The 12,291-nt window shown below is 36.6% G+C and overlaps 2 protein-coding genes across 3 annotated transcripts in view; one reads left to right on the top strand and one right to left on the bottom strand.

The window, feature by feature from the left end:
• Nucleotides 1-3,661, bottom strand: part of LOC107752346 (neural Wiskott-Aldrich syndrome protein-like) — a 28,916-nt gene extending 25,255 nt beyond the window's left edge. The window contains exon 1 of the mRNA XM_016568297.1: nt 3,265-3,661. Within this exon, the coding sequence (XP_016423783.1) occupies nt 3,265-3,369 (105 nt within the window). The 5' untranslated portion in view covers nt 3,370-3,661. The remainder of the gene's footprint in view (nt 1-3,264) is intronic.
• Nucleotides 3,662-6,145: 2,484 nt separating this feature from the next.
• LOC107752303 (uncharacterized) overlaps nt 6,146-12,291 on the top strand; it is a 12,149-nt gene continuing 6,003 nt past the window's right edge. The window contains exons 1-12 of one of the 2 annotated variants that reach the window (XM_016568242.1): nt 6,146-6,426; nt 6,848-6,976; nt 7,155-7,277; nt 7,463-7,615; nt 7,793-7,971; nt 8,061-8,224; nt 9,405-9,521; nt 9,685-9,870; nt 9,963-10,100; nt 10,587-10,718; nt 10,842-11,234; nt 11,549-11,686. In XM_016568242.1, coding sequence (XP_016423728.1) covers nt 6,226-6,426; nt 6,848-6,976; nt 7,155-7,277; nt 7,463-7,615; nt 7,793-7,971; nt 8,061-8,224; nt 9,405-9,521; nt 9,685-9,870; nt 9,963-10,100; nt 10,587-10,718; nt 10,842-11,234; nt 11,549-11,686 — 2,053 coding nt within the window. In that variant the 5' untranslated portion in view covers nt 6,146-6,225. The remainder of the gene's footprint in view (nt 6,427-6,847; nt 6,977-7,154; nt 7,278-7,462; nt 7,616-7,792; nt 7,972-8,060; nt 8,225-9,404; nt 9,522-9,684; nt 9,871-9,962; nt 10,101-10,586; nt 10,719-10,841; nt 11,235-11,548; nt 11,687-12,291) is intronic. The other variant, XM_016568241.1, reaches the window with a different exon arrangement.

Consider the following 12,291-nt stretch of genomic DNA (forward strand, 5'->3'; position numbering starts at 1 on the left):
AAATCACCGCGAGCGTCACGCGTGCTTCAGTATTTGTGTAGTAAACAAAACCGCGTCTCCGCCATTCATTCATACAGAGGCAAGCGGAACATGCAGGATTCATATTTAAACAGTCTATTTGCATTTTAATATTCACAGACACTAGTTCATATCGTGATTCGAATTAAGTCACAGTGGCTACTTTTCATTTATTCGTCCAAAATTGACGAATTCCGTGGCATTCCGCGTTATAGAGTAAATTACGTTTTTATGAATGGACTCCGCGTTTTCGCAGAAACCATATGGCCCTAGAAACGTAAGCACACTTCACAACATTTCGGCTTGCCCTGTGGGTTGTTTGAACGAGTTGCAGGGGTGACCTCACGTTGCAGGTTTTCTCTTTCTCTCTCTGTAGCGTATGCGCGCAGATGCGTTCTCAGGTACCGAAATTTGGCACCGATTGATTTAATGTGAATCGGTACTCGGTAGTACCGACGCAATTCGGTCGGTACCCTTAAAAGTACCGAGTTCGGTACCCAACCCTAAACGCAACATCCAAAAGAGGCGACTGATGGACATTTGCCATGGCTTTTCCTAGTTAACTGCATCCGTACGGCATTCCTGTCTGCAAAAGTCTTTGCCAAGATTAAAGACATTAATTGCGCATTAAAGACATACATTTCCCCCACTTTCACAGGGATCATGACTTTGTGTCAGACTTTGGTGAGGTTTGTTTGGAAACCCGATTCTGGATCAGTACTGGCTCAGCAGCTCTATTCATTAAAGCTGAAATCTCCATGGAAAGGAGGCAGATCAGTTCACTTCCTGTCCTCAAAGACTGCTGATCATGCACAACCCACCCGCAACCCCTATCTTTTCCCTTCTCTCCATCTCTCTCACTATTGTGCGATTGAACTCGGTCCACGCTCTGCCTTCAGTTTTCGGTGCCGGTTCGGGACACAGTGATGAATGAACCCAAGACTGCTGGATCTTGGCCCCAAACAACGTGTTTCATATTTAGTCATTCCCAGTGAAAGCCCACTTTATGGCCCGGCTCTTGGCTGCCGTTCCTGGACTGACACTGCTCTCGTCCATGTCGCTTTCACCTAGACATGGACGAGCAACTTAAGTAGGTCTGATGGGAAAGAATGCCATATTTGTGAATCAGATTTCATCCGAAATACATAATACAAACACTAGTTGTTTCTTTGCCAATCTTATTCCTTCCCTTATCCATTTCTACAATCGACAATTTTAACCCAACTTCAAGTCTTTGAAGTCTAAAATTTTTTTAAACTGGCCTTTTTTGAACAATCCAAGTAAATTACTATCAAAAAACATCTTGTTGATGTATCAAAAATCTATTAATAACCAAATACATGATGTGCTTAAAGTGTAACTCGTCACCTGAATGTGCTGCAAGAGGAATTTTGGAAAAATAAGGAAACACTTCTAACAAATGCTTCCTTATAAGGCTAGAGACAGGAAATTTCTAACAAGAACAACAGGGTACATTTCTTCACTCAAAACATACAGTGGCCCCAAAAGGTATTTGGACACTTATAGATATTTAATTATTTGGAAATCAGTTATAACACATTAAAAAAAGTGGCATCTGCAAACAAAACTGTGAACACTTTTGTCAGATTGTTTTAAACTAACTGGTGTTAAGGTGTTTTCACCTTCACAAAGGTGACCTATCAGAGGTGTAGTTCATCACATTAACTATGAACATGTTCCACTAACATTTGATAACCAGAACATACACGAGAGAGTGGCGTACTTAAAATGCCACTCTCTCGTGAACGAGCATACGACAGTTAGCTGAAGCAAGAGTTTTATAAAGTTTTAAATATGGATATTTTTCTTACACAGACGCATCACTTTGCCTCAGGAGGCCTTTATTAACCCCCGGAGCCATGTGGGACACTTTTTATTATGGATTTATGCACTTTATTGGACTTCAAAATCTCAACAGCCATTCACTCCCATTATAAAGCTTGGAAGAGCCAGGACATTTTTTTTATATAACTATGATTGTATTTGTCTGAAAGAAGAAAGTCATATACACCTAGGATGGCTTGAGGGTGAGTAAATCATGGGGTAGGCCTAATTTTCAATTTTTGGGTGAACTATCCCTTTATGTTGATTAATGTATGTACTGTTTTATCACTCTTAAAACTTCTCTCTGTAAAATGCTGTGATCCAAAAGTGTATTATACTGCATTACTTTATGAAATAACTTAATAAATGTTATTTGGATTTATATTTTTCAAATAAAGACATTCAAACATTTGCAAGTGTCCAAATATTATAACTATGGGCCCTCAAGTAGGGCAGACAAGACATAGATAACTTGTGTAAAAAGCAAATATCTTCACTTTTGACAATTTAAAGCAAAATTAGATATAATCATGTAATCAGGGATGTAGTTGTTGTTTCAATTTAGCAGGGACAGCTAACTGAAAGTTTCCTTTCAACGCAAATTTGATGCTTCCAGAAATTAAAAAAATAATTAAACTTATTAACACTGAGAAGAAATGGATAGCTAGCCTACTTGAGACTGAACACAGACACAACAGTCTTACTATATTTTGTGCCAACTAAAGGCAGTGACAGACAGAGAGAATAGCAGATAGAAATACATACAGAAAGAGAGGTAGATAGATTGACAGACAGACAGAATAACAGATAGAAAGACACGTAGATAGACAGTGATAGCTTCACATATTGATAGCTAGAAGGATAGATGTGCAAACGTAGATAGATAGATATAGATTACTGACATTTGGTAGAGTTTGCAGGTCATCTGAGACATTAGCTGTGACCCAAAGGCTAAGACTATAGTGAGCTGCCAACATAGACAGCATATTTGGGCATCATCGGCACGTGCATCATTTAGCTGACTCAGAATGCACTTATGATGCTGTCTTCGTAGGCAGCTCACTAGGTTTTGTCGACCCAGCCTTCACTCAAGCAGAAGGCCTACTGCAATTTACTCGGAAATCACATGGAATATATAATTACCAACTCACAATCATACGAATAGCTTACACTACAACATCTAACTTCAATAACAGAAGTATCATTTGCTTTGACAGTGAGGAGGATGTTCCCAGTGCGTCCTGATGGACATCACAAACGCGTTAAAACACAACTGTCCTTGCCAGAAGTTACCGCCGTTCGTTTGCATCGCATCACTGGATATTGGAAAAGCAGGGTGGTTTGCATGTGAACTTGCGGTTAAAGGACTACAGATCGGCCGTAAGAGTAAACGCAACTTACGATGCATTTCCTGCCCAGGTAGTTGAACAGACACTCGTTCTCCTGCGGGGTCAGAAGCAGAGAGCCCACGTTTGCCACCCTCCTATGGGGCGGGTGGCCGCTCATGTTGACGGATGAGGCGGATGAACTTGAGCGTTTGTCTCGTGTTAGATTATTTTATGTGCAATCACAGATCAACATGGCCTGCGCTCCGTTCATCCCGTAAGGAATTCCGCATACATGTAGAGCCGATTTAGTGTTGTCCTCAATGCGCGGGCGATGCAGGTGCGACTCGTTAACTCCTGTGGCTTATTTATTCTTTAATTCGTTCACTTTTGACAGACTGCATGATATAAACTTTCATTCCGAACTCCTAAAGCAATAACGATCCTTCAATCCAACATGGCAGCAGGACGGTAGAGTTCAAGGCGCAGTTTGAGAAAGGGTAGAAAAAAATTCGGTCGGGCCAGGTGTTAGCTTTTCTGTACAAACATACTCTTTTGTTGTTATTTAGTTACAAAATACTAAATTTGAAATCACAAAACTCTGCTGTATTGTCTAAACGTGAGTTAATGCGAATTAAAACAGTGATCCGTAACCACTAAACCCCTCTAGTTTCTCGGAATGGTCTATCCCTTTTTTCCCGTGCCTCCTGCAGAATGCGGACGGGATGCGCACGGGATGGGCGGGGCCTCTGAGGTAGAGGGTGGAGCACAGCGCCGTCATTGATAGAAGGAGATTACAGTATTTTGACGCTCTGTTTTAAAGATAGGATAACTATGCTGCTGTTTCATAAAGCGGATAATTTCTATTGAAGCTTCTGAATGGTAAATATACAGCTTAAAATCCATAATATAGTATTAGGTATGACGAGAAACACCTGTTCATTGTATCACTGCGCAGCTACATTGCTGTTACATTGCAACGTTTGATAAGGGACTATATATTTTGTAGTGGAAGGATACCACTTATAATTTTGTAATTTTATATATTTTAAAATTTCTTTTTTAAATGTACTTATTGGTTTTTAATATGTTGTATTTTAATTGGTTTTCAGACTTTATTACCATAAAAATATTAAAACTTTTTTTATAGTTTGCAGAATTTATGCACACACTTCTATCTCATATCAATACTGATTAGAATATATATTTGATATACTGATATATTTGATATGCTTTGATATGCTAAACACACACACACACACACACACACAATAATGCATTTTCGTTCAATGCATTTTTTGATTATTTATTTTAAAAATTGGTTCCAAAATATATGTAAAAAACTAAAAATTATATATATATATATATATATATATATATAATTTAACAACTACAGAATCTGTTCTAGTATCTATCTATACTAGTATGGGCTGTTTTTGTATTCTTTAGAATTTTTAACCATTTTTATAAATAAATAAACCCCAGAACCAGATCCTGGAAGTTGAGCCAACCTGAGATGTTTTATAAGGTGAAAGTCTGGCTTTCCTCAGTCCAGACTATAAACTATAATTTTAACATTTTTTACCACTAATTGAAACCACCAGTTATATTCTATTTGGAGGATAACAGTGATCACACAATTGGCATATCTGTGTGGCTGCTGTATGTTTAGACCATCTTTTCTCATGAGATAATGATGCCTTCAGTTTTCCATGGAGATTCAGCACATTATACACCGTTATTACAGAGCAAAAAAACTTCACTTTGCAATAAACCAGTAATTTCAGTGTAATTAATAAGAAGGCGAGATAAAGAGCTATCACTTTAACCCATAGAACCAAAAACTTTTGGAGCCCAGAAATTAAAACCTCACCAAATGGAGAATCAAACAATTTAAGATTATTGTTATTTAAAAAAAACTTTTCACAGCTATACTTTTATTTATAATGCCTGATTAATAATTGTCCAGTCTTATCAGCATCAGGGACAGAGTTCACCTTGTTCTTCTCTACCAATGAACAAATGAAGAACAGAGAGGCAAAAAAAGAGACAGATGGAGGATCTTGTTTGAAAGCGGAGCCCTGCCAGGGGACACCTGGCCTCCTGTTAAACTCTGCTACTGCACTGCATGTTCAACACAAACTGAGACAAGATGAGAACTATAGCAATCCAAGACACATGCAAACCAAGATTACACTCTCTTGTACATATTCATGCTTGAATTGTCCTAAAATAACACTTTAAGACTTTTTGTCTTGTGTAATATATATATATATATATATATATTACATTTTTTGACCGATATGTTATTTATTTTCTTGTATTTCTGTACTTTGGTCACCACGACAATTCTTTCTGGCTCATTCTGATTCTGATCTCCACTAGATGGCGATATTGATTAACAGCTCTTTTATGTTAATCTATTTATGAACTGTTGCTCCATTTTTAAATTATATTTTACCTTAAATTATTGCAAGTGATATTTACCTTAATTTTTTCTTGTTTATTCAAATATCACGTCTCATATTTCATTTGCGGTCTCTTCACTGACACAACTGTAAACAAGTAGGCTTACACTAACTTTTGAATGAATGCATAAATAAATAAATAAATTAATTAATACATTTTAATGCTCCTTATTTGTTCCACTCTCTGTATATAATAATAAACGTAATAATGAATATTCCTATTGAATATTTTTAGATTTTAAGATAAATTCTGGATCTGGGACGACATATTTTTAAAGCAGCAAACATAAACAATGAGGAAGTGTTTACAAGATCGTTTTAAGGCGACATTTATAATACTAATATTAAGGAGATTCCATTTTACTTTATTAACTACGGTTACCATGATACTGAAGAATATCAACAAAGACGTTATTATTTGCTTTTGCTTTATTAATGCGCGATGTTGATTTTTCGATTATCTGGCAACTTCAGGAGTCAGCTGACCTGCTGACGACAGTCGGGCACATCGCACCGCAGCGCTACTGTAACAAAAGAGTGATCGATCCCTGCGGTTTTATTTAGCGATCATGAGCAGCACACAGTCTTACTGTCGCTTCAGTGATGAAAACTACAAAAACTGGCTGAAAACAACGGAGAGTCTTTACATACTGAGGAACCGCATTCGGGACTTCATAGAAAAGGAAACCGAAACTTATCACAACTCTCTTCAAAACAAATCTCATCTCCATAGACAGACCTGTACGCGATCGTGCAAATTTGCGAATAAGGTAAATTATGGTAAATAAGGTAAATTAGGCACAAATGTAAAGTCAAAGTAAACAACAGGAATAGCCTTCATTAAAAATCACTTTTTAAATGATCCCAACGTAGTAGGCTACTGTATAAAATGTATAAATTTAGACAATGTAGAAATACAGTGTAATCTATCTGTCTGCCTGTCTGTCTGTCATACAGACAGAATATATTTATGCTACATTTCTATATAGGCCTACTGAATGCTATTATTCCTACTTAACACAACAAATTTAGAATAATAGTAATGCCATTGCCATATTAAATAAAAAGAGTATCAACACAAATGGAAATATGGCAGTACACCAAAAAATGTAAAAGACTGTCAGTTAAAATCAAAGTTTCTGGGAGTGTCTGTACATGTCTCTCAAACTGTGTTTTGCTTCTTCCCCGCAGCCTGTCTGCCAGTTGTGTGAACACTGGAAGAATGAAATCATTGCCAATCATAATGGGAAGGGTAATAGTATACACTGGGAGAACTGCCGGCCACTTCTATGGCCCACAGATAAGTGGGAAGTTGCCAAAGTAAGTTGCTTTCATAATTAATAACTACTGCATTAATAGAGTGTTGCCTCTGAGTGCTGTCTGTTAAAATGTCTTGTTGCATATGGGGAGGCTTATATTTAGAAATGTCAGCGATCAAAAATCTATGTGCATTACATTTTTTACTTTGTTAACTGCATGTTTCACATATTTATGACAGGCACATATGCCACGTGGGCACAAAGAACATCGCAAGTTTGACCAGTTTGATATTGCTGCCATCCTGAACTTAATGAGTTCCTGTAAACATTTCAAGAGCATCCCAGGACAATCTGTGATTAACGTAAGTATTCTGAAAATCCAATTTTTCATTGGATTACATCATTCAGAACCTCTATATTTGTGATAAAACTTCTCAAAAGCTTCGTGCTATAGTACGTGACCACCGTATCGGTATGGATAGTCAAATACTGTAGCTCTCATGTTGTGCTGGATAACACATTTCACACTTTTTTTTCAACAATTCAGGTAATAACTGTACGGAACAAATTGATGCATTCGCCTGACTTCAAAGTCAGCAATGAGGACATGAAAAATCATCACAAAACAGTCCTGCAGTTGGCTGAGAAGCTCCAACCTCATGTCCCAGAAATGAAAGACTTGGAAAAGAAGATAACACAGGTGGATGGAAAATTACTATTATTATTATTAATAATTGTAAGACCTGGTTATTATGGAAGTTATTATTATTTTTTATTATTATCAATAGCGATTAGGATAATGTTGCTCTTCAATATAATTGTATTATTTATTATTAAATTCAGTACTTACTGGAAAGTTTTTCAATTTTCTGTATAGTTTCATAACACCTTGGACAAGAATTTCAATCAAGCCCCGTGTGAGGTAGATGGCCAACTGAAAGATCTCCAGACCATGAAAGACTTCCAGAAAGTTCTGGACCGTGAGCAGCAAGCCATTAAAGACAGGATTGAAGACTTTTTCTCACGCTTTGAGGGGAACCAAGATGAAAATGTCAAAGTAAGTACAGTAGATCAACACTAAACTGTTAAACAGTTAAGTGTGAACTGCATCATGTTTGTTCTTAAACATGACTTTATGTTAAGGGAGACATGAGTCTCCTGGACTTCCTGGACCAAAACAAAGATCTCCTGGAGAACCTGGGCCCTGAAGTCAACAAACTGAAAGAGATGCAGGCAAAAGTAGATCAACATGAGGAGCAGATCAGCAACCTGACAGGCAGAGTGGACCAACTGGAGAAAGTGACACATGGTATGAAGAACTGAGAAGAATATAATACCATTAGTTTTTATGTTTGATTTAATCATTTAGCAATATTTAGTTTCTACATGATGCTTCTAATGTGTTCTATGGGCCAAAAGCGAACTCACATAGAAAGTTTAGTGACACATAATATCCCATGAAAATTACAAATTGAAAAACTTTTAAATTATGATTAAGAGGAGGTCGATCCATTGTGAGAAAGAAGTACACTTTATTATACTTTTAAAAACAGTACTATATAATTGCAATATACTTTAAAAGAATATACTTAAGTGTGAACTGAATGTAATGTTTTCAGACACATGGAAATTTATTTTAGTTAACTTGTATTAAATGCAATTAGTATTTAACTTGTTTGCCATATATTGAAATAAATTTGTAATTACATATTCGTAACAATGAAGTTGCAATGTTGTAATGTTATAAAGTTGTAATGAACTCAAATAAGTCAGTACCTCAAAATAAGTGTACTTCTTTACGGCAATTAAAACAATGATTTAAAAAAATATAATATATATATATATATATATAATATATAAAATATACTTTAAAATAAACCTTTTAATTTTATTAAATTTTTACAAAATTTAGTTTTTAAAAGTTGTGAAACAATCATGAAAGTGTACTGTCTTTAAAGGCATAGTTCACCCAAAAATGAAAATTCTGTCATTAATTACTCACCCTCATGTCGTTCCAAACCTGTAAGACTTTCGTTCATCTTCGGAACACAAATTAAGATATTTTTGATGAAATCCGAGAGCTTTCTGACCCTGCATAGACAGCAACGTAAATACCACCTTCAAGGCCCAGAAAGGTAGTGAGGACATGTTAAAATAGGCCATGTGACATCAGTGGTTCAACCTTAATTTTTTGAAGCTACGAGAATACCTTTTGTGTGCAAAGAAAACAAAAATAACGACTTTATTTCTTCGTTCAAAGATGAACGAAGGTCTTACGGGTTTGGAACGACATGAGGGTGAGTAATTAATGACAGAATCAGACATTTTTGGGTGAACTAACCTTTTAAGTACACTTAAGTAGCCTTTTGTCATGCTTTTAACACAGAACAAATTATTAAGCAAAATTACACAAGTTTAACTCACCTTGAGTCATTTTGAGTCTGCAACTGTATTCAGATTGTCTCATTCCAGTGTTTCTCCATCCACAGATCCAGTTATTCCTGGCAACCTGCTTAGATACAAGAATCATCTTTATGAATATTGTCAGGCAAAGAAATGGCCAGAGGATACATTTCCTGTTTTTACAGAGGATCAAGAATCCCAGGGTAACAAATTCATCATCCATCCAATTAATGTTAATTGCATGATAGTTCTTTAGAAAACAAATAAAACATGTATTTGTTTAGACATACAGGAAAAGTGGATACAATTCTTGAATTCAGGTTAGATTCAACAGTTAATCATATAAAGTTCACATCCTCTGTAAAGGTTACAGAGGTAAAGTGACGGTGAATGGGCAAAGTTTCATTGGCAGAAGGGTATTTAACGACAAAAAGGCAGCGCATCAGGAGGTTGCATACATTGCCCTCGAGCAACTAAAATTACAGGAAGAAAGCACAGATGAACTATCAAGCTCAGTCATACAGCCTGATGCCTCCACTTCATCTTCCTCAGGTGAAATATGACTAAGAAATTGTAGAATTGAATTATGGCACACTAAGATCAATGTATGATACAGTATGTAATTTTTTATTTTGACACCTCAGGAATCACTTTCTTTGGTAAAGTGACTGTGGATCTCAATCGAGAAGTTGAGTCTGATAGATGCTCTTCAAAGGAAGAAGCGACTGAAGCATCTTATAAGGTTTTATGGGAAAGTTTTCGCATCAGTGCTCCATTAGAAGGTAAAGTACAAATCAAATAATATTTAGTTTAAATCTTTATGCATAAGAGCTTTATGTATGCATTTATGTATTACAGTGAAATACATACAAATATGTTTGCATATAATGTTGTTGGAAATAAAGCCATTTCAGGTTTGTGCAATGAATGTGCAGTTTTAACCCTTTAATCGGCAAGAATGCCCTTTAAAATACATCTGAAAATTAGTTTGTTGCCTTTCATAACACATCAGGACTCAAATAAGATATTTTCATCAATTAACGTATTACTTCTATTTTCAATTTGACATTTTGTATTTCTCGGGGAAAAAATATTTAAGGTTAAAAGAGGTTTAAGGTTGACCCATTTTCACAATATTTTAACCAGTTTAAAACATGTCCAAAAAGTACTATGTTTTTTGGACACATAGTCTGTGAAGTATTTAGGATTTTAAGATTAAAATGATTTTTTTAGCCCACTAAACCTGGTTTTCTTTCTCACTGCAACAGGTCAGACTTACAAGTCAGTGACGATGGAATATTTCAACACAAATGGCCTCCCAAAACCAATGGAAGATTTTGATGCCAACACAACCATCTGCAAGCTCAAACTCATTGGGCTTTTCACTTTTTATGACAAAGGTAACTGCACTTCTACTCTTAGTCATTTGTTAAACATCATTTATCTTCCTCTCACAAACCTTTTGTGTCGATTTCCAAACTATTGTTTGCTGACATTTAGTTTGCATTTCTTACATTTCTTAGATGGCTCCACCAAGAAGAAACAGGCAGAGCAACAGGCAGCTAAAGTCGCTCTGCAGCATCTGTCAGGGATCCTCAACTGTGCTCCAATATCAGATACTGAGAAGAACTTCAAAGGTGTTCTGAAGGAGTGTCTAGAGACGCTGGGTCTCAAAAATCCTGTTTACGACACAGATAATAAAGCAGAGGCCAGTGAAGAGCCCATCAGCTCGGACCTGATTACTTCTACAGTATCCATCAGTCAGGCGGAAGTGAAAGATCACTCAGAGTCTGAAATCATCTCATCATTTCCATCTTGCCAAGAGTCAGTCCGTGTTCCTGTTCCTGTGCAGCCGGACCCTCCAGACTCCAGCTCTCCAGCCTCACAGAGGAAAAAGCCCAGGAGTGAATGTCCAGGTAATGGAGCATGTAGGAAGAAATTGCTATTGCAGTGCTATAAGAAACTGCTTTTGCAGGAGACACCAGTAGGGAGTGCTAGTTAAAAAAAAAATATATATATTTTTAATTGCTCAATTAATTTATTTTGATTTCAAAATGTGCACAGGACATATTTAAATTACAAAGAGCCTGGAAAAAAAGCAGGCAGAACAAGTAGTTTAAAATGATAAGGATACATAAAAACAGCAGAGGAAAACTACTGACAAAAATGCTTTATCAAAGATTTAATAAACAAAGAAATGTGATTAAAAGAAATATTTTTGATATTTCAGGAATCACTTTCTTTGGTAAAGTGACTGTGGATCTCAATCAAGAAGTTGAGTCCGATAGATGCTCTTCAAAGGAAGAAGCGACTGAAGCAGCTTATAAGGTTTTGTCGGAACGTTTTCACATCTGTTCTCCAGCAGAAGGTAAAGTACGAAAAGTTAGGATAGATTTCAAAGATTTCATATAAAGTCATACGCAGGGCCGGATTTACCCATAGGCATTCTAGGCACGTGCCTATGCTTGCTCGTCCAGTGGGGGCCCAAACACAATGAAGAGATATATAATATTTTTGTTATGGGATATCTACAACAGTAAAAGAACCAAAAATCCCAGAAGACATTGAGCAAATAAATATAACAAACAATAGGGTAAAAATGACAAACTATTTCCATGTCTTCAACCTTTTATGTACGGAAATCACGCTTTCTTTCTCCCGTTCTCGCTCACACACGCACACACATAGACACGCACTCGCGCACACACATGGAGACGCGGACAGAAACTTGTCATCAGCGCTGCTCTGCGAATTTATCGGTAAAATAGTTTCGCAGCTGAAAAGCTACATGACATTTCTCAGTAGCGAGGTTCTTGAAGCAGTTAAACTTAAAGATTCGCTATTAGTAGACGCTGCTGCTGAATCCTGCTGAGAGACGCACAGACGCAAGTATTGACACACACATAATCTCTCTCCCTCTCTCTCTCTTTCGCTCTCTCTCTAATAACTGCGTTAGACTGCATTAATAACTGC

This window comes from Sinocyclocheilus rhinocerous, unplaced genomic scaffold (genome assembly GCF_001515625.1).
Source record: "Sinocyclocheilus rhinocerous isolate Xijiao unplaced genomic scaffold, SAMN03320098_v1.1 scaffold861, whole genome shotgun sequence".
In the NCBI taxonomy this organism is placed as follows: Eukaryota; Metazoa; Chordata; class Actinopteri; order Cypriniformes; family Cyprinidae; genus Sinocyclocheilus; species Sinocyclocheilus rhinocerous.